This window comes from Mauremys mutica, chromosome 2 (assembly GCF_020497125.1).
Source record: "Mauremys mutica isolate MM-2020 ecotype Southern chromosome 2, ASM2049712v1, whole genome shotgun sequence".
NCBI lineage: Eukaryota > Metazoa > Chordata > Testudines > Geoemydidae > Mauremys > Mauremys mutica.
Window position 1 is genome coordinate 27,666,861 of NC_059073.1, and position 25,052 is coordinate 27,691,912.

At 43.0% G+C, this 25,052-nt stretch overlaps 2 protein-coding genes across 5 annotated transcripts in view; one reads left to right on the top strand and one right to left on the bottom strand.

Moving 5' to 3' along the window:
- Window positions 1-25,052, top strand: part of TNFRSF11B (TNF receptor superfamily member 11b) — a 142,594-nt gene that overhangs the window by 20,391 nt on the left and 97,151 nt on the right. The window contains exon 1 of one of the 2 annotated variants that reach the window (XM_045003950.1): window positions 13,709-14,114. The exons of the other annotated variant lie outside the window; for it this stretch is intronic. The gene's annotated coding sequence lies outside the window, so the exon portion shown is untranslated. Of the gene's footprint in view, window positions 1-13,708; window positions 14,115-25,052 lie in introns of those variants that run through there. 2 annotated transcript variants of the gene reach the window in all.
- Window positions 7,775-25,052, bottom strand: part of COLEC10 (collectin subfamily member 10) — a 164,062-nt gene continuing 146,784 nt past the window's right edge. For all 3 annotated transcript variants that reach the window (XM_045003954.1, XM_045003955.1, XM_045003953.1), the window contains 5 exons: window positions 20,896-20,967; window positions 18,423-18,494; window positions 13,579-13,632; window positions 12,351-12,446; window positions 7,775-10,889 (listed from right to left, as the gene is read on the bottom strand). In XM_045003954.1, the coding sequence (XP_044859889.1) occupies window positions 10,501-10,889; window positions 12,351-12,446; window positions 13,579-13,632; window positions 18,423-18,494; window positions 20,896-20,967 (683 nt within the window). In that variant the 3' untranslated portion in view covers window positions 7,775-10,500. The remainder of the gene's footprint in view (window positions 10,890-12,350; window positions 12,447-13,578; window positions 13,633-18,422; window positions 18,495-20,895; window positions 20,968-25,052) is intronic.

The window sequence follows — 25,052 nt, forward strand, 5'->3', positions numbered from 1 at the left end:
TCTAACCCTGGGCTAAATTTACTTCCTGACCTTAGGCAAGAGAACTCATTGTGACTCAGATAACCCAGTCTGGAAAACTATGTCAAAAGTGGGAATGCACTGAACATTGGATATTATATCTCAGCTGAATTGAGCTATGACGGTCAACAAAAAGAACAAGAATAAACTGAACTCACTAAAGCATGAATAAAAGACCCTCCTTCACCCACCTTATTTCTTTATCTCCAAGCTAAAAGAAGCCTCACCATTGCTCTCATCTCTACTATCCTGGAATGTGAAATGGGGCAGGATCAAGACTGAATTAGGTTCATGGCAGTGCATACTGCTATTTCTTTGGCCACAGAACCAGACATTCCAGGTCAGTCTTGAGATGATCTAATCAGGGGCATAGCAATGCATGTGACTCAGAAAAATAGAGGATACCATTATAAAAATTATTTTGTTTCCTGGTACACTAATATTTTTACTGTTACTCGCAGGTCCTCTCAGAGGTCCAGAGAGGCCTGGGCCACTTCCAGCTTTTGAGCCCCCTAGCCATAATAAAAATAAAAAATGATGACACCTGAAAACAAAATAAAGCACCAAAAAGAGTAAGACATAATTTGAATATTTTTTGATTTAACAAATGCTTTCTAGCCTTTTTCTGTGCAAATGCACTAATTATTGAGGAAAAATCTAGCTTTTGTGCAATGTCACAGTTGATATTAAGCATGGTGAGCCCATTCAAACGCTCTTGTCCCATAACTGAATGGTGATAGTTCTTTACCTGCTTCAACATGCTGAAGGTTTGTTCACCTGAAGCCACTGATGCAGGCAAACTGACAAAAATATGCAATGCATTTGTGATATTAGGAAACACCCCAGAGAGTCCAAGTTCAAGTATTTCCTGAAGCAATTCCTTTGGCTTGCCATCCAATTTAAAGTTCATGGAATATATTTGTTTGAGGAAGATGACCTTGTCACTGAGATCTTTTGAGATTTCTTGGTTGTACAGTTGCTGAAATTGTTCAGCTGCAGAAAGTAGATCGTCATTACTCAGTTTGTTGAACTGCCAAAGAAACCCCAAAAGAGTACAAATTAGTCGTAGTGACTCAAATCAACGTGCTAAACCTGATTGAATAGTGTCAGTGATGACAAGGAAGACATTGACCCTATAATGCTGCTCGGCAACAGATTCAGTAGGTAAGTTGGGACTGGTGGAGAACTCAGATGAAATGCCAATATTCTGTGCTACTAATTTGGACTCAGTCAGGATCACATCCCATTGTTCACGAATCTGTTGAATGTTAATCATAAGACTCTCAATGTTATCTCTCTCAACATCAAGTGTAGCATTGTGGGCTTCAATTACCAGATTAGTTTGGTGGATCATTGTAAGTAGCTTCATCCACAAAGATGACATCAGAATGCATTCAAATTTGGATATGTGCTTCTGAATAGACTGAAGTTCAGTTCGAGCCTGTGCAGTGAGATTGAGAGATTCAAGCTCATTTAAAGCCTGGTTTAACACCATCTGGTTGAACATCATCAGTTTGTGCAGACCATCTAGTTTTGGGCATCCCATGCAGTGAAACAGGAAGATATTGCTTCAGAATTTCCTATCTTTGTGGACTGCTACTGAAGAGATTGTACATTTGCTGAACAGTTCCAAAGTAAATAATTGCCTCCTTATATGATTCAGCACAGTCAACACCTAGAAGGTTTAGTGTGTGGTTTCCACAGTTGGAGCAAATACAGTTTGAATTACGCTCAAGCAGGACTGCTTGTACACCTTTGTACTTCCCCGCCATATTAGATCCATTGTCATAGGCTTAACCAGGGGTCGGCAACCTTTCAGCAGTGGTGTGCCAAGTCTTCATTTATTCACTCTAATTTAAGGTTTCGCGTGCCAGTAATACATTTTAACATTTTTAGAAGGTCTCTTTCTATAAGTCTATAATATATAACTAAACTATTTTTGTATGTAAAGTTAATAAGGTTTTTTAAATGTTTAAGAAGCTTCATTTAAAATTAAATTAAAATGCAGAGCCCTCCAGACCGGTGGCCAGGACCCAGGCAGTGTCAGTGCCACTGAAAATCAGCTCGCGTGCCGCCTTCGGCACACGTGCCAGAGGTTGCCTATGCCTGGGCTTGACCAATGTAGACTTGAAAATCTAACTTAAAACCTTCTAGAACTATTCGAGCAGCAATTTTTTCCCCAGTTTTTCCTCATGAAATTATCAAACAAAATAAACCTTTTTTCAATTGAAAATTTTGAGCTATCGGCAATCTTAACATATCAAATAACCAGAGTAGTCTGTTTCTTGTGAGAACAATCTGGAGTGGCATCAACAATGATTGAAAAACACTTGGCATTTCGAATCTCATCAAGAATTGTTGTTTGTACGAATGACCCACATAGCTCAGTAAACTCGTTTTGTATGCGTGTAGAGAGAGAATGGATTTGCATGTGCTTTTGACTATCTTGTGATTCTTGAACACGTTTAACATGCTCTGATAAAAGTGGGTCATATTTGCTGATCCTTGGATGTATGAATGGGGGATAATGAGTAGGAGTTCTAGTGTCAACATTTTAACAAGAATGTTGAAAATTGGCAAAGGTGCAGAAAAGAGACACAAAAATGATTCCAAGTCTGGAGAAAATGCCTCACACTGATCTTAAAGAGCTCAGTGGACTACACCCTGAAAAAAATCTTTACCAAACCCCCTCTTCTGGCCTTCCGACAACCCTCAACCTCTCCAAGCTCATCATCAGAAGCAAGCTCCCCACAGACCAGGACCCACCAACTCAAAGCAACACCAGACCCTGCCACAACAACAGATAACTTGCAGACATAGCCCCATTGCTACAATGATAAATACCCACACAATACACCTTTCAAGATCTCTGGGTCCTACACATAGCCATCACAACATGTGGTGTACCGCATCCTGTGCACTAAATGCCCCACTAACAACTATGTAGGTGAAAAAATACAATCATTACACTCTTGAATGAATGCTTACAGGAAAATGATAAAAGACAAAAAAAATCATATGTGGGTAGACACTTTTTTCATGACACAGTCACTCTGTATCTGATCTCTTAGTACTCATCCTCAAAGGAAACTTGCACAACAGCTTCAAAAGATGAGCCTGGGAACTTAAATTCATAACTTTGCTAGACACTAAAAATCATGGTCTTAATAAAGGCACTGGATTTACGGCTTATTACAATTTGTAATCTTCTAACTCCCTTTTTGTCCTAAGACTGCAGGGATGTTAAAGGGCCATTTCACCTTGAATGGTCCCTAAGAATATGTGTTAACTACTTCTCCTAAACAATTTGTTCCACCTTGTATGTTGCTTTAATGCTCTGAGTACCTTTCTGCAGACCTGAAAAGCTCTGTGTATTTGTTACTTTCCTGACTGCATTCCTCATCAGCACTCCAGCTCATCCCTTCTGGTATTGCCGATGTCCAGTGATGTGTTCTATGTAGATGTCCCTTGACCACCTGATGGCGACTGACCCCATGAGTTGCCGCATCAGCTGAGGGTAGCGTTGACCGATTCTGCATTCTCTCAGCATTCACTCATTCCTGGAGTCCCATGCGCCTAAGGCTCTGACGATTAGTGCATGTGTCTGGACTTGGTAACCCTTAGCACTCAAGGTTTCAGCCAGAGGGGCATATTTCTCTACCTTTCGAGCTCGGGCATCGTGAAAGGCCGGGGCCCTGTTCTCAAATGGCACTGTGACGTCCACCATGATGATCTTCTTCCAGTCCTCGTTGGTGATGACAATGTCCGATCGCAGTTGGCTGTCAGTTCCAGGGATGGTGGAGTTTACAACAACCTTCCCCATGGGTGGTGGGATGGCTCCGGTCAGGTGATCTTGGATGGCGTTGTGTCGCAGCTGCCAAACTCTTGAATGGGGCTTGCAGTTACACAGTAACACATACTTTCCTCATGGATTGTATTTTATAAATGGACAACCAACCTAATTGTCTCTCAGTAATTGAGAATCTCCACTCATTGATATATTTTGCTTTCCATGACCAAATCTCTGTACAACTTTTCATGAGTCATGTACCTGAGTATTTGGATTCTAATATCTAAACTGTACTGTTAAATCTATAACCTAAATATGTATAACCTGATTATGTACTCTATCATATGACTTTTAAAAACAAACTTTGTATTTGTGGATAATCTGAGCACTATACCCAGATGTACAGACACTCTTTTCCCAACCTATGTATTATATAATTTTTGTAACATTAGCTTTAATAAACATTTTAAATCTGAAAGCTTGTCTCTTCCACCAACAGAAGTTGGCCCAATAAAAGATATTACCTCACCAACCTTGTCTCACTAAAGAACTCAATCTATTTAGCTTATCAAAAAGAAGATTGAGAGGTAACTTGATTAAAGTGTACAAGTATCTTTAATGGGAGAAATACTAGGTACTGAAGGTCTCTTTTAATTTAGTGGAGAAAAGCAGAACAAGTAGGAATGGCTGAAATCTGAAGCCAGACAAACTTAAATCAGGCATAAGTTTTGTAACGGTGAGAGTGATTAGTCACTGAACCAAACTACCAAGGAAAGTAGTGGATTCTCCATCTTTTGATGTATTCAGATCAAAACTGGATGCCTTTCTAGAAGATATTCTTTAGCCAAACACAAATTATGCATAAATGAAACAAATTATTGGGCTCTGCTTAGTTTCCTTTCCTTAATTCCCTTCCCCCCAACTCTTAACTCCAGGCTTCTTTCACATTTCCATATTCTATTCTATTCTACATAGATTCTTATACCACCCACAGAACCTAATATTTGATTGCCTTTGATTGATGCATTAAGTGATATGACTAACAGCGGTTATGTTTCTCTCTCTCTCTCATATCTCTCCAGGAGGATAATTGTGTTCAGTGAAGTGTTTCATTTAGGTGGGCTATTGTTTTTATTTTTTGTTTATTAAATGTTCATACAGCTTTGTTGATATTGAAGAAGAAATGTCAAAAAACTGCACTTTGCACTTGTAGTAAAAGATGGTGATGTCTGTGACGGTCTTTCATTTCTCTGGGAGCTAAGTTCACAGTCATGGACTGGTCCCTAGGAAAGCGATCTCCTGCATAGATGAGCTTTACCCTTAATTCCATTGTACCAGAGCAGCTGAGTTGTCAACCATGATGTTAAGCACAGAGCTTTGGGCCATCTCCTTTTTTTTTTTTGCTGGGTCAAGGTTATTGAGTGATTTCAGGATAAGGAGCGAGACCTTGAAGTTGACTCGATAGAAGAGGGAAATTGTTCCATGTATGACTCTGTGCTGAGCTTCCTCCAACTCCACAATCAAATTCCTCCTTAAGACTCACAGCTTTTTGCTTAATCCTCCATTGTTGATCAACCATGACTCAGGGTACGTCTACACTACGGGACTATTCCGAATTTGCATAAACCGGTTTTGTAAAACAGATTTTATAAAATCGAGTGCGCGCGGCCACACTAAACACATTAAATCGGTGGTGTGCGTCCATGGTCCGAGGCTAGCGTCGATTTCTGAAGTGTTGCACTGTGGGTAGCTATCCCGTAGCTATCCCATAGTTCCCGCAGCCTCCCCCACCCCTTGGCATTTCCGGGTTGAGATCCCAGTGCCTGATGGGGCAAAAATCATTGTCGCGGGTGGTTCTGGGTAAATGTCGTCAGTCACTCCTTCCTCTGGGAAAGCAACGGCAGACAAGCATTTCGCGCCTTTTTTCCCTGGATTGCCCTGGCAGATGCCATAGCATGGCAATCATGGAGCCTGTTTTGCCTTTTGTGACTGTCACCGTATGTGTACTAGATGCCGCTGACAGAGGCGATTCAGCAGCGCTACACAGCAGCATGCTTTTGCTTTTGCATGACAGCAGAGATGGTTATCAGCCATACTGCACCATCTACCAATCCATAAATTGGTAATAAAATGATCATGGCTACCAGTCCTTTTGCACTGTTCCATTTGCTGCTGTCATAAGTGCCCCTGGCTGCTCTTAGCCAGGGGCGCAAAAGCCAAAATTGGGAATGACTCCCTGAGTCAATCCCTCCTTTTTGGTATCTAAAAATAGAATCAGTCCTGCCTAGAATATGGGCAAGTGTACTAGAGAACCACTGTATCAGAGAACCAGAGAGCACAGCTGCTCTGTGTCAGATCCTGCAGAAATTATGAGCTGTATGCTATTCACAGGGGGTGCTCCTGCAACAACCCCTCCTGTTCATTTCATTCTTCCCCCAGCCTTCATGGGCTACCGTAGCATTGTCCCCCCACTTGTGTGATGAAGTAATAAAGAACGCAGGAATAAGACACAGTGACTTGTTAGTGAAGGCAGTCTCCAGCTGCTATGATAGTCCAGACAGGACAGTAAGGAGTGCATCCTTCTGCTAGTTCAGGGGCACTTGAATCTTTTCTTTACACATGAAGGGTGCGGGCTGATGGAGCTCAGCCCCTTGTTGCTATGACAATGATGGATATCAGCCATACTGCATCATCTACCAGGAAAAATTAGGACCAGGAGACCTAAGCAAGTCCCAAGCAAGTTGGTATGGTATGGTTACCAGTCCTTTTGCACTGCCCCATGTGCCAATAGACTGATGATGAGGACGGGTAGCAGTCCTATTGTACCATCAGCCACCCATGGCGGGGTGGAAGGAAGGATGTTGTTGTTGAGTGCTGCACCATCCCGTCTATCTGCAGCATTCAGTAAAGATAGGGTGACATGTAAAAGAGTCAAGACAGGATTGTTTTCCCTTTCACTTCTGGGGGTGGGTGGGGGGGGGGTGCGTAAATTGCCTAGCTATGCCCTGACCCACCGCGGACACTGTTTTTGACCCTAGAAGCATTTGGAGCTCAGCCAAGAATGCAAATGCTTTTCAGAGACTGCAGGAACTGTGGGATAGCTTGAGTCCTCCAGTCCATCAGCGTCCATTTGATTCTTTGGCTTTCCGTTACGCTTGCCACGCAGCAGTGCGCTGAGTCCCTGCTATGGTGTCTGTCTGGAGATATTTAAAAAATGATTTTGAATTTCGTCTTCTGTAACGGAGCGCTGATAGAACAGTTTTGCCTGCCCTTACAGCGATCACGTCCGCATCGTCCATGCTGGAGCTCTTTCTTTATTTTGATTTTTAACTGCATCACCACCCGTGGTGATCGGAGCTCCACGCTGGGCAAACAGGAAATATTCAAAAGTTCGCGGGGCTTTTCCTGTCTACCTGGCCACTGCATCCGACTTCAGATTGCTGTCCAGAGCAGTCAGTGGTGCACTGTGGGATACCGCCCGGAGGCCAATACCGTCGATCAGCGGCCACACTAACCCTAATCCGATATGGTAATACCGATACTAGCGCTACTCCTCTCGTTAGGGAGGAGTACAGAAACCGGTTTAAAGAGCCATTAAAATCGATATAAGGTGCCTCCTAGTGTGGACGGTTGTGGAATTAAATCGGTTTTACGCTCCTAAAACCGGTTTAAACGCGTAGTGTAGACCAGGCTTGTGTCTGCTCTCTGCCTCACCCTTTATCCTTTCAGTTGTTTGGTTTATATTTATCCAATCTGGATGGTAAGTAGCTTGGTGAAGTGCAGTGCTCCCATACCATTTGCATGCGTTTTAAAGCTCTAGTGTGCAGTCCTCTGGTGCTACATAAGTAACTACAATTAATAACACTGCTCTAAAGCTTTCATGAAGCTGGGAAATAGGTGAGGTGAATTGTAGATAAGATAAAATAGGTTTCAATTGTGTGGTGAAAGGAAATAGTCGCAACAGGATTCATGACTTCTGAAACCGTAAAGGATACATTTATTTAATTGTTGTCTACTTTAAATAGTATTTGATCATTCTACACTTTAAATAATAAGACCAAAAGAATAAATAGCACTGGACTGTTTTAAGCACATGCTTAAATCCATCTGTTCAGCAAAAACACACACATGACTTCAATGGGACTTTAACACACACTTACAATTGGGCACTGTGCAAGTGCTTTGCTGAATCAGAGCCTAAGAATATGCAAGCTCCCCTCACCCCACCAAATCCTCCTTGTGGTTTCTCTTTAGTTTGCTTTACTGTTCTCCTGCCTTGCCACCGTTGTCTGTAAGACAGGAACATACATGTTATCAGCCCCACCCTTCTAATAAAAATTAGAGTGAAATGTTGTCTCAGTATGTTGAAATGTCAGCATGGAGAAACTCAGAGGGTAGGGTGGGATGACTGCAGAGTCAGGCACACAGTACTTAGTGATTAAACAGGAAGAGTTCAAAAATACCTTTACAAGATGTTCTCACTTCCCTTGCAAACAGAAAGCAACAAACATTATGCCTCTTGTTTGATCCTGCTCATTCCTTCTTTCACAACATTCTTGATCACACTAAATATGAATTAAATGCAAAATATAAGCACATAAACGCCAGAAAATCCAGACCAGTGCTTTCCAAAGCAAATGTAACTTGTCCACTTCCCTCAGTGCATAGGTGCTATTTTTATTACTGAACATAGTGTTGTTAGTTGTCTTAGTGCATGCCATGTGATTGTTATAATGGCTGGGATTTCTGACTTGTGTACCTTTAAGATCTTATTTGAAATTAAACAAATACAGGTACCTGTTTAGAAGTCTTTTGACTGTGACCAAGAAATGTATTTCATCACTATGGCTGCAAATCAAATACCAACTGTCAACATGTGGTTGAACAGAATAAAAGAATTAAAGGAAATGGAACGATTTATTGCCTATATGAGATTAATGGCTGAACTGTTTGAGGAAAGATGGGCCAAACAGGCTAAAATTATTTTAATAAAGAGATCATCGGTATAAGTTTTACTATATATACATTATAGACAGTGTATGTAAAAATCTACAGTAGGTGCACTTCAAGTTCACTCTGTTTCTAGAGACATTTCCAGTTCTAGTGGTTGTCCTAAATATCTATTTCCCAAAATCAGGGAATATCTGTGAAATCGTGAATATCTCTAGGACCAGAATGAACATTTTAGGTGTTCCCACTGTACTGTAACTAAACTACTCTGAGTCTCAACTCCATTGTTTTCACCTACTTTTTGTCTTGTCAACCTTTCTTTTAATACATTAATAACCAAAATTTAAGGCAATACAATTATTTTATCTTTAATAAAAAGTTAGTAACCAAATCTTAACCATAATGTTAACCATAATGTTGTACGAATGCACAGGTAGGATATTTTTACATTTAACTCTTTTATTTTCTATAAAGGAAAAGATTACACAAATGTTACTGCCAAATGTTACTTGACCTAAGGTACATTGACTCCAGCTACATTATTCACGTAGCTGGAGTTGCGTAGCCTAGGTCAACTTACCGCAGTAGTGTTGACATAGCCTTAGTCTCCTAAGCACCTAAATCACTTTTTAAAATGTTATATCCCACACACCTTTAAAATCTTGGTTAAAATCAAGCCCGATCTCCAAATGATCTTGGAGTATTTCCTACAGAGGGTCTTGGGGCAGTCCCAATGATTTTGCCAGGAGTACTCAGGGAGGAAGCACCAGCAAGGGTATCAAAATCTGGCCTCTTAGGTAAATGACAAAGTAGAATAATAAATAGCTGGGATCTGATAGCAAAGCCTTTGCTTTCATTGCTGACCACTTGCCCATGCAAGCAGGAGCAGCCCTAGCCTTAAGCTGACCAGGGCAGAAAACATTTTTGGTGCTCACCTCTCATCCTCCAAGCGGCTGAGGAAAAAAAACCCAATCCAAAAACCAAACCAACAAAACCCACAGCCAGCCAATTACTGGAAAAGAAAAAGGCTGAACAATGCAGTGGTCCAGCACCCCCTGGAGCCCCAGACCCAGTAACCCCTACCTCAGAGCAACTGGGCAGGGAGAGGTGGGGAGCAGGTGGAGTGATGCTCCATACCAGCCAGCATATCCATCCAGCTACCACGGGGACAGTAGAGGAGATATTTCACAGCTCTTAAAGGGACATTGCACACTACTCCTCCACTCCATAACACAACTAGGGAGCTGCAGAAAATGTTGTGCCTCCCTGGTGCAGTCTACCATCTGGTGCTGCCTGTGGAGAAGTGTGGTTGTGCACCATCCCTAGTGCAGTGCTGGTGTGGCTAAAAGCCACACTCTCTCCCTCGGTGGAGTTTGTGCAACATTTCAATAAGCTGTTCCACTTACTTTCCCCATTATTCACATACTGTCACTCCAACAATGGAGTCAGACTCATTCATGCTGGTTCTAAATTTAGCCCAAGAACTTTAAACCCCAAATAAAAATCACTGAAATTCCCCATGAGTTGGAAAGCTAGGAGCCCTCTGCAGGCCTGATTCTGACTCCACATGCACCAGTATAACTCCACTGACTTAAACATTGTTACTCCTGTTTTACACCAGTGTATGTGAGTGCAGCATCAGGCCCTATCCCTCCTAGCCCTGCCCAGAGCATCACCTCTAATGGATAAATCAGGAGAAATTATTGCAGGTCCAGAAGCTGCCCTGCAAGCACTCTGGCATTTTATTTTCTCTTCTTGAATTCACAGACAAAGTAGATAGCCAGATGGCACTCTGAATCATTCCACTCTCCCGTGCTGAGCATTTCCACACAGTCCTCGCGCACAGATGTGTTCTTCGGCTCCCCTTCCTTCCAGTTGCTGTAATTCTGCAGTGGGGTGTTGTCTGCATACATGAACTGCCCTTCCTTTTCCATATCGTTCACCCCAATGAACACGCGGAAGAGGCCGCTCTTGGAGATGTAATCAGCAATCAGTGCGTTGGCTGCCTCATCTTTCGGCATTGCCAGCATCCCTCCTCTGATCCTGCAGTGGGTCACGGCCTCCTTGTAGCTCTTTTCTTCTTGGACGATGTAATAGAATTTCTCATCTGTTTCCCTGATTCCTGCTATTACTTTAGAAAGAAAAACAAGCATCCTATTAACGGTCTCTCAAAATGTACACGAGTCTCTCCTTAAACAGAACAACAGTTGAAATAGCCCATAAAGCTGGGAAATGGGTTTCCCACAACTGAGTTTCTGGTGATAATGATGAAGGCTTGAACAGGGAATGATATTAATGAGGGTGGCATGCTTCTTATACAAGTGAGGGCAAGGCATAGTGCTCCTCAGTCCTGACTGCTCGGCATCTCCCTGAACATTTCAGTTCTGGGCCTCTCTGCAGCCGTGGTTCTCAGATCACGTCCTGCCAGATGGACAAACAAGCCTGGGCAACTAGATGAGATCACCACATTCACTTCACTTGTGACTTAATAAAGATGCCAGCACAGCACTCCAGAAAGCAAAAGCGAGAACGCTAACAGCATTCGGGCCCTCTCAGTGTAAGTGGAGGCCAGTGTTCTTGCGTGGCTAAAGCTAGGCCTTTGAATTTGGACTGGTTTTCATAGCTGCTGAGTCTCTACAATATCCATTGACTACAAAGGGTGCTGTGGGTGCTCAGCATCTCTGATAACCAGGCCTCTGAGGGTTCAGTCATTCCAGACAAGCACTAGCCTGCACTGTGCATAGTGTGGAGTCCTACCCAGAGCTCCCAGGTGTGCTGGAGCCAAGAGGCCACTCTTCTGTCTCTTTAGGGTGTACAGCACATTCCCCAACTGCCTGCTTGGGCAACTCTGACCACAAGCGTGCTTCCTCGGTATCCAGGCTTATCCCCTTTTGGGATCTGACTCCTCAGGGGCACAAGGAAAGCGTGAACACTGGGACTCCAATTACACCCAGCTGCTGTGCAGAGCTGGAAGGGGCAGGAGGTGTCTTGTGTCCTTCTTTTTCCCTTGCACACCATGGAGCAGACTGGCACACACTTGTTGCTTGTATAGTCAGGGTAGTCAAAGTGCCTATGAAGTGCTACCATTCTGATTGCTGCCTACGTGGAAGTGACTAGCCCAGGTGGCAGGCGATGGAGAATCAGAGCTGAAGGCCTTTAATGATATTTTTTAACATTTTCCAACAAGCAACTTTGTGCTTTCTCCCTGGCCACCCCTTAAGCTTGGGCACAGCTCCTAGTAAATATCTACAGTCATCTCACTGTCCTCCTTCAAATCCCTCCTTAGCTCTTCTCTGCTGCGATGCCTACTACAAACTTGACAATGGGCAGTGGGTGTGCTGTGCCCCAGTGCCACTCATGCTAGTACCTATCATCTCCTTGGTCCCTGGTGCATCCTTTACTCTTTGTTTGTATCACCCTGTTGTCTATAATCTTACACTTAGGAAGCAATTTGAGGCCGGGACTCTCTTTATATATATTTCTACAGTGCCTAGCACAAGGGGGCCCTGGCCTCTAGGCACTACCTTAGTATAACAATAATCATCATTAATAAAAAGGTGGGAGCTGTAAAATAAATGACGCTGAAGCTTACCATTTTTGACAAATTTCATGGATGTCTTGAGTCGAGCAACATTAATATCCAGTTGTCCAACAACTTTGCGGTATCTCCCACATTCACAGACTGTGCCTGATACAACACAGAAAACACCTGATTCACCAGCTGGGAATGAAGGGTGGGTGCATGGTACTGCCTGACCTGCCAATCTGCTCTAAGACCTTCTAGAAGCCTTACTGCTGGCGTGTGGCAAGCTAGCATCTCTTTATCCCCAGTGCTGCACCCACTGATGATAACACTCTGATTGATCTAACTGGGAGCTGGACTGTGCCTCTTTAACATAGGAGTGTAACTTTTCATTGATGTTTCGGTTTAGATTTTTCTCACCCACTTAGATATCTCTGATCTTGAAAAAGAACAATTCTTTCCTGGAGTAGGGGAGGCCCATCCCAGTTGTAGGAGGTTTCACCCTCTTAATCACCATATCGTCTGCCCCTCATATCTCTTCTGTGATCCACCAGCCGGGACTTCACCTATCACAGCTGTCCCTATAACTTTATCTCCCTATGGCAGAGAAGTAAAAGCAGGGTAAGTTAACACAGCCACTGGCGTCACTTGTGGGTGGGGATATCCAGAGGAGACCAGCTGGCTTCCCAGCCCACCCTACTCTTGCTCCAGAGAGTTGGGCTGGGGAACTTCTATTAGGTCAGAGAAAGGGATGAACATGCTACAGACGTGGAACATTCCCCCTTTTCAGGCATAGACTCTTCTCTACCAGGGACATAGAAAAGAGCATTGAGCCCTTAAATTGAAAACTTTTTGGAGGAGGGGCTATGTCAATAAACTCTCTTGTGCACCTATGGTGCAGTAGAAATAACTAACAACCATGACAACTTGAAACCATTGAAGTTTGGGTTGTGTTTGGGCCTGATAAAATAATGACCTCTGGGGTGCTGTATATTTTATTTCATTCTTCTGCTGCTCCCAGGAAGAGGAGGGATGCAGTTAATTTCTCACAAGAATCTTTATGGTTTGCACAGCCTAAGCTGCCATTTAGTAAAAAAATCTATATTTTGTCTTAAAAAAAAGTCTCGATAAAGAAACAGGGTTTAAATTAAGGGTGGAAAACATTTCATGGATCTCAGTTTTTCTGTGAAACCCCAAACTTACAAAATGTCGGGAAACCCCAGCACTCCAGCAGGTTCAATCATCCTTAGTAGAAAGACACAGATCAGGAAATGTAGTGGTAACTAACATACTGTACCTGCTTTTCCCTTCCCTCCAGACACCCCAGTTAAACCTTTGATTCCTCTGTCACCTGAATGAAGAAAAAAAAATATGTTCCCATATCTCAGGAGAGCATGTTTGAAAAACATGTTGGAAATTTATTTAGTAATGTATTAGCTGTGTGCATTTGGCAGAAGGACACTAATGTGCTGTTCTAGCAGATGTGCCAAATCAAACAATCTATGATTAATTCTGGTGAATGAAAAGAAGAAGAAAACTTTAATAGCTGACCCATTGATAGCTCAAGCCTCTTGTTGGTGGCTGGTGCCTGGTACCCACTCAATTTAAGGGGGAGCTGCACAATGCCCTTTATATAGCTGGATCAAGAGATGCTGAAAGCCGTCAGCAAGTCCGTGGGAATTCTCTCAGCATCTTGCAGGACTGAGTCCATATGGCACTGGATTACATCATGTAAAATTAAGATACAGGATAAAGCTGGTTTGACAAAACCCAGTGAATTTCCATGGATGCATTAAGCAATGCACACCACTGGCAAACGGCTCTCTAGCTGAGGTAGGTAGGGGACCTCATATCATTTCAGAATAAATCCATAGAAATGTGATATTTTTTATTTTTATTGTGTTTCTCATATTTTGAAAATCATTCAAATGATCCATAGCTAACTGGCTGTACTAAAACAAAAAGATGAGTGAGCAGCTTTATTTCAAAGCCACTCACAATTGTTTGAATCAGAAAAGTGCCTGACTTTATTTAAAATTCATTTCAGCTCTCTCTGATAGATTAAATAGCATCTTTGGTTCAGAGATCAAACCCTGCTTAATATTAATTCTACCTTGTAGTTTCACACCATGTATTTTTACATTATTTCTTTTCCTTAATATAGTTATATTTTTTTGAAGACATCAGGAGCTTATGAACATTTTAAATAAAGATAACTGACTCCCTTTTGTACAGACAGATGGAAATTCTGGAAAATTTCATGAAAGCACCTAATACTCTATAGCATTAAACCATGAATGGGTTTGGGTCTTCTGTTCATATACTGAAGGATATTAATATATCTAGTAAAAGCTAAATTCTATGGGCCAATTAGTGCTCTTAGGCAAGCCAGGGTGTGAATTGGCAGTGCCCCAGCTTGCTGTACATCAACATCCCTGTGTGGACATGGCTGCACTGTAGTGAAAGTCCCGAGTGTGACTGATTATTACTACTTGAAAGCATAGTACACTAAGCCACATTCAAAGACTTCCAGTGTTCTGTAGATTCTCACAGTAATGTGCCGTGAAGAAGCCCAACATTACACCAGTGTAAGTACATAATAACACTACTGACTTCTTATCTCATGAAAATCAATAATAGACATTGGCCAGCATTTTAAAAAAGTGACTAGTGATTTTGGGTACCACAATTCTCAGGTGTCTTAATGATGCACCTTAAAGGGGCTTAATTTGCAGAGGGCAGATGTTCATTAAAATCAGGCCCCTTTAAAGTGTCTCAGATTAGTCACTAAAAAACTGAGGCATGCAAAAATACCAGTCACCGTTTCGAAGATCTTGGCTGTTGTTTGTAATGGTATAAGGAGCCGTATTAAAGAATCACTTGCTGTGGGCAAATTCTTTACAAATCTTGGTAATAAAGAATGGGATACTTTGGCATCAGAGCCAGTTCCCCCATTTTCAGAATGACCTTTTCTATTTTTAACCTGGGATGCCAAAAATTCTTTCTCACTGTCTGCCCTCATCACAGACATATAGTAAGTTAGCATGATAAAATACATTCATTTCTTGGTTTGGGTATAACCTCAGTTTTGTGACAGGAAACCCCTGGAACATCTAAAGCAATAAACTGAACCCTAATACCAGCAGCAATTTCTTCCCTCTAGCTTGAACTACCTTTGCTTCTGGAAACAGAAACACATTTTTAATTGTTTGTTTCCTCATTTTCTTTCAAACAGATTGTATAATTCTTTCTTGACCATCAGAGAGTAAATATAACAGTTACTATGTTAGGCAAAGAGCTGGCTTGAGTTAAAAAGTTGGGGTCAGATTTTAAAAGGTATGTAGATATTTAAGGATGCAAGTAGGCACCTAGTGGGATTTTCAAAAGCACTAGTTATTAGCAAGTTATTGAAATCAATGGGAGTTAGGCACCTTACATGTTTAGGTACTTTTGAAAATCTGACTAGATGCCAACCTGCATTGTTAGGTGCCTAAATACCTTTGAAAATCTGTCCCTTGGTGTCACATTCTGCAAATGCTGTATAAATCTGGAGTAATTCCACTGAAGTCAATGAGATGGGGGAGATCTAAGCTATTTTTCTGCTCCCTTGATCTTGTTTGGGAGCCTAAGGGCCAGCTGTTCTCAATTACATGGGCTACAGCAGTCAGCTAGGGATCACTCCATCTTCTACCCATCTCCAGCCTGCTCCTACCCTTGGGAGCATACACTAGCTTTACTCCAGCTGAGTATTCCCCCGTGTCAGGGGAATCCCCAGCAGACATCTAAAGCAGCTCTCCATTCCCTTTGTGCAACTATCTTTATTCAGCCATGTCTCCCATTGAAACCAATGGGAACTGATGTTAGAAAAGGCTGTAGGTTGAGACTCAGTAATGCAAAGCCAAAAGTTAGACTTGCCTTTTTTTCTTATTTGCTTGCAAAGTCCATATAGTTCTTTCAGATTATTTAAACAGATGTTTTGGTGTTTTTGGGATGTTATTGACATAACCTGTGACCGTATAGATCATTGTTGCAACCACTGTTATATATTTGCAGCAAATATTGTGCAAAGGTTGTTGTGTAGGGTGTCTATGGAAGGTTGTGATTTGCTGATTATGATTATGCTAGATGTATGTGTGTATCATTTTTGTAGTTGAAGTTCTGAATATTGGCTATGTACTTGTATCTCAATGTGGTTTGATTCTAAGTAGCCTCAGTGAAGGATTTGGTCAGCTTCTTGAGAAGGGACTATTCTCAGTAAGTGCCCAATCAAGAAACATTTAACTGACAATGCACTTTGGGAGATGCCAATCCACATCTGAGCTTTCCTGGGAACGTTCAAACTAACATGTAAACAATAGCATCGGTCTACAAACTGAGTCATGCATGGACATGTGACTTGCCCATGTGACTCCAAGCTCCATCTTGCTGCTGTAATTTTCCACAGTAAGAACAAAAAGATGTCCTTCCACCTGGAAGAGACTATAAAAGGCAGCTGCCTCATCTCCATTTTGTCTTCACTCCTGCTTCTTACTTCTGGAGGAACCTTGCTACAAACTGAAGCTCTGAGCAAAAGACTGAATGACCCATCCCAGTTGTGGATGTACTCCAGAGACTTGATTTGAACCTGCAGTTTATTCCATCACTGCTACAAGCCTGAACCAAGAACTTTGCCATTCCTGCATGTAATTGATTCCATGTAACCAATTTTAGCGCTCATCTATATTTCTTTCTTTTTATGAATAAACCTTTAGATTTTAGATTCTAAAGGATTGGCAACAGCATGATTTGTGGGTAAGATCTGATTTGTATATTGACCTGGGCCTTGGGCGTGGTCCTTTGGGATCGGTAGAACCTCCTTTTTCTTTTTTTGGGGCATTGATTTTTCATAACCATTCGTTCCCATAATGGGTGGCTCTGGTGGTAGTACTGGGAAACTGGAATATCTCAGGGAATTGCTTGTATGACTTATGGTTAGCCAGTGGGGTAAAACCAAAGTCCTGGCTGGCTGGCTGGTTTGGTTTGGTTTGCCTTAAAGGCGGAGAAACCCCAGCCTTGGGCTGTAACTACCCTGCTCTAAGCAATTTGTCCTGAATTGGTACTCTCAGTTGTGTCCCGCCAGAGGCAGCATCATTACAGTTTTGTCTTAAAAACAAACACAAACAATGCTAGTGCCCGGGAACCACACACTAATAAAGCTGAGTACACAGGTGTTGCACTTTATGATTGGTTGTTACAAGCCATAGTAAAAATTAAACCTCAGAGCACATCAGACAGTCAGATAGCTGTATCAAATTTCCATTCCGCTGTAACCAGGGGTAATAAAAGTTTCGATCCTTTCCTTCCTGCCTAAGTGGAAATTAAACCAAACAATATGTATGTTTATTTGATGTATTTATGCAGTAACTTATAATTGTATAGGAGTACTTGTGGCACCTTAGAGACTAACAAATTTATTTCAGCATGAGCTTTCGTGAGCTCATGCTGAAATAAATTTGTTAGTCTCTAAGGTGCCACAAGTACTTCTGTTCTTTTTGCAGATACAGATTAACATGGCTGCTACTCTGAAACTTATAATTGTATGTGTATAGTTTGAAAACTGAGGGCCTCTTCTGACAGGTGTAGTTATATTCTACCTTGATATACAAGGGATAGGTTTTCAGACTAAGTAATTGGTGTCAGAACATGAGTCCTAAAATCACTGCCAAATCTAGGTCTCCTGCAAGGAGCTTGGCCATTGCACACCAAGGTGGTTAGCCAGGTCCAGACATTAGGCATGAATAATAAGCAGCAGAATATTGACTCATGAGCCTCAGCTTTGAAAGTAAGCGGGTAAAATCCTGGCCTCATTGCAGTCGATGGGAGTTTTGCCATATTGGAGCCAGGATTTCACCCTATGCTTTTTATTCTGTAATCTAAAAGAGATCAGCTTTCTTAGCTTAGCTAGAACATACACACACCAAACTGTATCATGATCCCCAATTAGCTTGTGTAAATATATTTGGGGAACATAAATCAGACATTATTTGAATCTGAATTATTTGTACTTAATATCTGTAATTCTTAAAAACATACAAATCATGGCATAATTGAATATGTACCTTCACCAAAAAACAAAAAAGTAACATGAAACACATAAATTACCTTTTCCACCGATTGGGCCAATTTTCCCAATCATTCCCTGATCCCCACTATCCCCCACTGCGCCTTTGTTTCCTGAAAAGGAAAGCAATGAAAAGAAGGTGAATGGTTTTACCCATTCGCAGGACACTGTTTAATTCTTTAGATGATTTGTTACTTTTTTAAAGCATGCAAGTGCAATGAAGCAATGTGTGTTACTGGTCCTCCTCTGGGCCGATCCAGATGTCTGTGACATCCCCACTTGGAGAGCTTTGGCTCTTTAGCTCCATAGCAGCTCATGCTGTTAGCTCAGGAGGTGCCCAATGTGTTGGCCAAAAATTGGGCTCTCTATCCTTCTTGCCAATCTCTGTAATGGACAAGTTCTTAGCAGGCATCAGAAATGTAGCTTACATGCTGGAAAAAAAGTTTTAAACAAGATTCCCATTGATTTTATGCAGAGGATCGCCTATCTTTTCCCCTCCTGCTCAGTCTCCCTGGCCCAGAATTTTTAAATGTATTTAGGGATTTGTCTGCTCAGCATTGCAAGGCCTATGTGTCTGGAGGTATTAGGACGATACTAATGGATGGTTCTGAACTCCTGTACTATGGAATGAACAGCATGACATTTCAGAACTTCTTGTTCTATTAAAACTCTCAATTGACATGCCTGGAGCCATCATCCTTTATACTGAAAATACAGATTAAAACCCATTTTAGTTATTCATATATCAATTATGCTACACAACAAATCCATAGCCAATAGCTCAGTGGTTCTCAAACTATGGGTTGGGACTCCAAAGTGGGTCATGACCCTGTTTTAATGGGGTCACCAGGGCTGGTGTTAGACTTGCTGGGGCCCAGGGCCAAAGTTGAAGCTTGAGTCCCAGTGCCTGGGGCTGAAGCCCGCGGCTGGGCTCAGGCTACTGGCCCCCTGCCTGGGGTGATGGGCCTTAGGTGGGTTCAGGCTTCAGTCCCCCCCTCCTGGGGTCATGTCAGAAGGGGGTCAAAGTGCAATGAAGTTTGAGAACCCCTGTCAAGTATTTCTTTGATTTCTTTTACCCGACCAAATTCTGAAGTCCTTACTTGCGGTAAAAGTTAGGATTGCCAAATGTGGCCCAGTGTTTTTGCTGCATGTCACTACAGGATTTTTCTGGTGCACAGAGTCCAATGGTAATAACAACCTTTATACTTGCCATTGTTTTATGTTGCAAATTGGCTGGCTAAATTATGAGCTCCTAGTATTGTGGGCTCTCCATCTACACATATGACTTTAATGCCACAAAAACATTTAATAAACACGTTAACTAATTCCTTTCCCTCTGATCTGCTCCAGTCACTATTTTATGATTTGAAGCAATGTCACACATGCTCCTATGTAGCCCATGTATATACAGAATTAGAGGATGTATTAATTATAACAGCTAGTAAACAGAATTTTAAAAAATATTCTAGCTATAAAATGTAAAACAACGCTACGGATCAGTGTCCTGATATACTTAGCCCATTGCCATATGGGAGAATGAACATGTGTTTGCATCAGTATTGCAAAAACAGCTGATTAAACTATGAGATGGGACACCCAAATAAGCTTTACTCTGAACTCTGTAATTAGCAGCACTTTGCCTCAGAATGCTGTCGTACTGTTCATTATCCAAGGAGGGGGTGTGTCTAATAGAGCGGAGTGCTGAGAGGCCTTGACTCCAGTCCCAGTTTAGATAGTGACTTGCTGTTTGGCCAATTCTTACAGATATTTAGGCTCCTACCCTCCATTGATTTCAATGGATGGAAGCAGCCTAACTACCGTTGAGATCTGGGCCCCTATGCATCAGTTTGCTCATCTGTAAATTTGAAAATTCCACAGATATTGGCTTCTGTTGAGATAAATGTTAAGATTTATTGACCTAGCGGTAACTCTGAGCCTAGGTTTCACCTAAGGAGGTATTTGACTCAAGGGCCAATAAAACCTTGATGTATGTTGAAATATGAAGTCAGGCTATGTCTTGTTACATGTGGCTTTGAATGTTCCTAATCAGAGTTAAATGGAAATCCCTCCATTATAGCCATATAATTTCAGACATGTTGCAGTTTTTCCTCTCGTTCACATTCTGAAGAGGAGATGAAATTAGGGCCCAGGTTATTTTTGATGAACTAGCCGTGAGGCCAGGTGGTGCATATGTGATCTGATCGGCTAACCATCTTCCACACGCCTCAGTCACGATGAACTGCAGCAATAGAAACTTATTGGCCTGTCACACGACTGTTTGCAGTCAGACATAAGTTGTGACTTTCTTATGGTATAGAAGAGTAATAGTAATACCCATATTAATAGTAATTCTGGCATGTTGTTAGCCTTAATCAATTCATGTTTAGAAAATATTATGAGATCTCTTGGTACAGCATTAGTCCAAGGTATTATCATAACTGGCAACTGACATATTGTTCTGTTTTATTTGTGTTAATATCTCTATATCAATACTATCAAAACTACCATACGTACCTTTTGGTCCTTTGGGGCCTACTTTTCCATGTTTTCCAACCTCTCCTTGATCTCCTTTTTCACCGTCATCCCCTTAAAAAGCATAAAATAAAACATCATGCTCCAACTCAGTTCAATAACCATGTGTTTCTCCAAAAGTAAAATTGACTGGCTGACACTACTGGCTTTTTTAGTTGCCATTCTGAAGGTACAGTGGATATATATGGGACAAACTTCAGAGGAGAGCAGGTCTAGCCAGTGTCTGACTGGCTTCAGGAAATGCTGCAAAACATTCTGCTTTGACAAAACCTTCCCATCATAACAATGACATTTACATTCCCTTTTGCCTCTAAACCCTCACCACACAAAAAACAAAATAAAGGCCTATCCCAAGCAGAGCTGTGACTCCAAAAAGGGAGAAATACCACAGAGTGCACTAGGGCTTTGGCTGTTTCTAGTGATTTATGTGGAAGGCATTCAGATACTGTGGTGATGGACAGCAGTATAAAACCTTAAGGTAGATAGATCGATAGCTGTAGAAATTGGAATGGAGCAAACCATAGATCCCAGCAAGTCAACCCATCAACCCATGGCACGTGCTGTATGTGTGTCTGAATATAAAATTTGGGTTTTGCAAATACTCCCACACATGACTCTGAAATTTCCCTGCAGGGAAGGTCCACGGCAGTAAGTTCCTTGAACTTTACTTCCGTAGCATATCGATATCCCAAGTAAGACAAAGGCAGGGGTGAGCTGCAGCGGATTCGCACGGGTTCGCGGGAACCCGTTGTTAAATTTAGCAGCCATTTTAGAACCGCTTGTTAAGGGCTGCTAAATTTAACAAAAGTTCCCGCCCACTCCTCTCCTGCTCCGCCCCCTTCTCCTCCCCCTCCCCTGCTTCCCGCGAATCAGATGTTCGCGGGAAGCCTGAACAAGCAGCATGGAGGCAGCCAGCAGGTAAGCTGGGGCGCGGAGGGGGAGGGGAGGTGCGGCTGGCTCAGCAGCTCCCGGTCCCAGACCGCGGCTCCCTCCAGCCGGGCCCCGGTGCCGGCCCGGCCCGGGGAGTTGGGCCGAGCGGCCGGGCCCCGGTGCCGGCCCGGGGAGTCGGGCCGAGCGGCCGGGCCCCGGCGCCGGCCCGGCCCGGGGAGTCGGGCCGAGCGGCGCCGGTCGTGGTTCTGGCAGAGTGGACCCGGTCCCCAGGCAGTGTGGTAAGGGGGCAGGGAGGGGGTGGGTTGTGGGGGGGTGGATAGGGGTCAGGGCAGTCAGAGGGCAGGGAACAGGGGGATTGAATGGGGGCAAGGGTCCCGGGGAGCAGTCAGGAAAGAGCAGGGTTGGATGAGGTGGTGGGGGCACTCAGGGACAGAGAGAAGGGGTAGTTGTATGGGGTAGGGGTTCTGGGGGGCCACTGAGAATGAGAGGAGGGGTTGGGTGGGGCGGCAAGGGGCAGTCAGGGGACAGGGAAGGGGGGGATGGGTCAGGGGTCTCGGAGTGTGTGTGTTAAGGAACATGAGGGGTTGGATGGGGCACGACCCCCCCCCCACGGAGGGGGGGGAAGGAGGGAACCCGTTGTTAAAATTTTGGAGGGAGGAGGGAACCCGTTGTTAAAAAATTGGCAGCTCATCACTGGACAAAGGCCCTATTGCACACAGGGTGCTGTACATATAATAGTAAGAGACAGCCTTGCAGGAAAGCGTTTACACTCTAAGGCTTTGGCTACACTTACACTTCAAAGCGCTGCCGCGGCAGCGCTTTGAAGCGCTAAGTGTAGTCAAAGCACCAGCGCTGGGAGAAAACTCTCCCAGTGCTGTCCGTACTCCACATCCCTGTGGGGAATAACGGACAGCGCTGGGAGCGCGGCTCCCAGCGCTGGGGCTCTGACTACACTGGCGCTTTGTAGCGCCGCAATTTGCAGCGCTGCAGAGGGTGTGTTTTCACACCCTGCTGCAGCGCTGCAAATTTGTAAGTGTAGCCAAGCCCTTAGTGGACAAGACAGACAAATGGTGGCACAAATAATCTCATTTCACCGATGGAAACTGGAGGCACCGGATAATTGAGTTGCTCAAGGTCACACAGAGTCTGGGGCAGAAGTAGGCCTTGAACCCAGATTTCCTGAGGCTCAGTCTGGAGTAGCAAAAACCAACCAACCAAAAAAAACCCCGAAACTAAAACAACAAGCAAAAACTTCTCCTCTGATGTACACAGCTACATATCGTAGCAAATAGAAAAAAATGGAGACTGCCTTGTTATTGATTGGGAGGTCAATAATACAAACAGCAAGTGAGCTAAATGAAAATGTGGGAAACAAGCTGGGGAGTTGCGCCCTGCTCTGATCTCACATCATTTGTTTCTGAACTGCGCCTGATGGTGCCAAAAGAGAAATGAAGTTTGTACGTACTTTATATGAGGCAGGCTTTTCGATTTGATTCTGTGACTAAACTGCTGATATGCGGTTGAGACCAGCTTTGACAGAATGGATGTCAAGCTTTGGGACTTTGATGACTTATGCTGGCAGTCAGACCAGGGCTCATTAGCTCAAAATGATGAAAATAAAAGGTTGAGTGTCAAGCTGAGATTAAAGCGAGAACATCTGCTAGGAGGGACAGGAACTCCTGGGGATAAACAGCCTGGGAGAAAATATGGCTGAGGAATGTGCTAAACTGTCAGAGTGAAGTCAGTAAGTACAGTCCGGGCCCATGGATTTGTTTAAGTTATTTAATTGCTTAGGTAGCAGAATAAAGACAAACCCCAACTCACCCCTAAGGGTGGCTGTGCACAAGAGCCTGCCATGCATATGCTGGATGGGGAGCTGGATGGGGATTATGCTCATTTACATAAACATTGTTTTGGATATTTAAAAGCAGTTGTCACAAAACAAATACAGAAACGCCATGGCCTTCAATTAGCAAATAAGGGACCATTGAAGAACCTTTATCTTGAAGATCTCTGCAGTGATTCTGCAAAGGTACTTCATAAAGCCCATACAGATACATGTCTGGAAGCTAGGCCCTTTAAAAATCCAGATCAGCCTTTGGGTCCAGTCCTGGAGTTAGTGGGAATGTTGGCATTATATGTATTGTGGCAGTGTCTAGGGGCCATCAATCAAGCATTAGGGCCCCACTGCACTAGCCACTGTGCACACATAATAAAAGATGGTCGCTGCTCCACAGAATGCTTGTCATTGTCAGGTACTTTCCCCCAGTCCTCCCAAAGAGTGTACATTGGCCAAACCAGCAGTCTCGACGCAAAAGAATAAATGGACACAAATTAGACATCAAGAATTATAACATTCAAAAACCAGTCGGAGAACACTTCAGCCTCCCTGCTCACTCAATTACAGACCTCAAAATCGCAATACGCCAACAAAAAACCTTCAAAAACAGACTCCAACGAGAAACTGCAGAATTTGAATTTATTTTGCAAACTGGACGCCATTAAATTAGGCTTGAATAAAGACTGGGAGTGGATGGTCATTACACAAAGTAAAACCTATTTCCCCATGCTAATTTTTCCCCCTACTGTTACTGACACCGTCTTGTCAACTGTTGGAAATAGGCCATCCTGATTATCACTACGAACGTTTTTTTCTCCTGCTGATTACAGCCCACCTTAACTGATTACTCTCGTTAGAGTGTGTATGGCAACATCCACTTTTTCATGTCCTCTGTGTATATTTATCTTCCTCCTGTATTTTTCACTGCATGAATCCGATGAAGCGTATGCTCAAATTCATTTGTTAGTCTCTAAGGTGCCACAAGTACTCCTTGTTCTTAAAAGCTGCAATGGTTCCTTCTGTATCAGAATACCTAAAGAGCAGCATGTATTCAGAGTTCTGGGTTGTCAATGGTTTAATGGTGATCTGGTGTATGGGGCACTTGACTGAGAGTCAGTTCACTAAACTGTGCCTCAGTTTCCCACTCTAGAATATGGGGAAATGATACTTGCCTGCCTTTGTAAAGAGCTTTGAGATTATAACGGTTGAATGTTAATTCTGATTACATTCCATACCATTCCCCCTGTTAATTATCTCGTAGATGGGCTGTTGTGAAGCAAGGAAGGCCTGGACTAGGAAGTAAGGACAAGCAGGGTGAGGGAATATCTTTTATTGGACCAACTTCTGTTGGAGAGAGAGACGAGTTTTTGAGCCACAAAGAGCTGTTCTTCAGGTCTGGGAAAGGAAC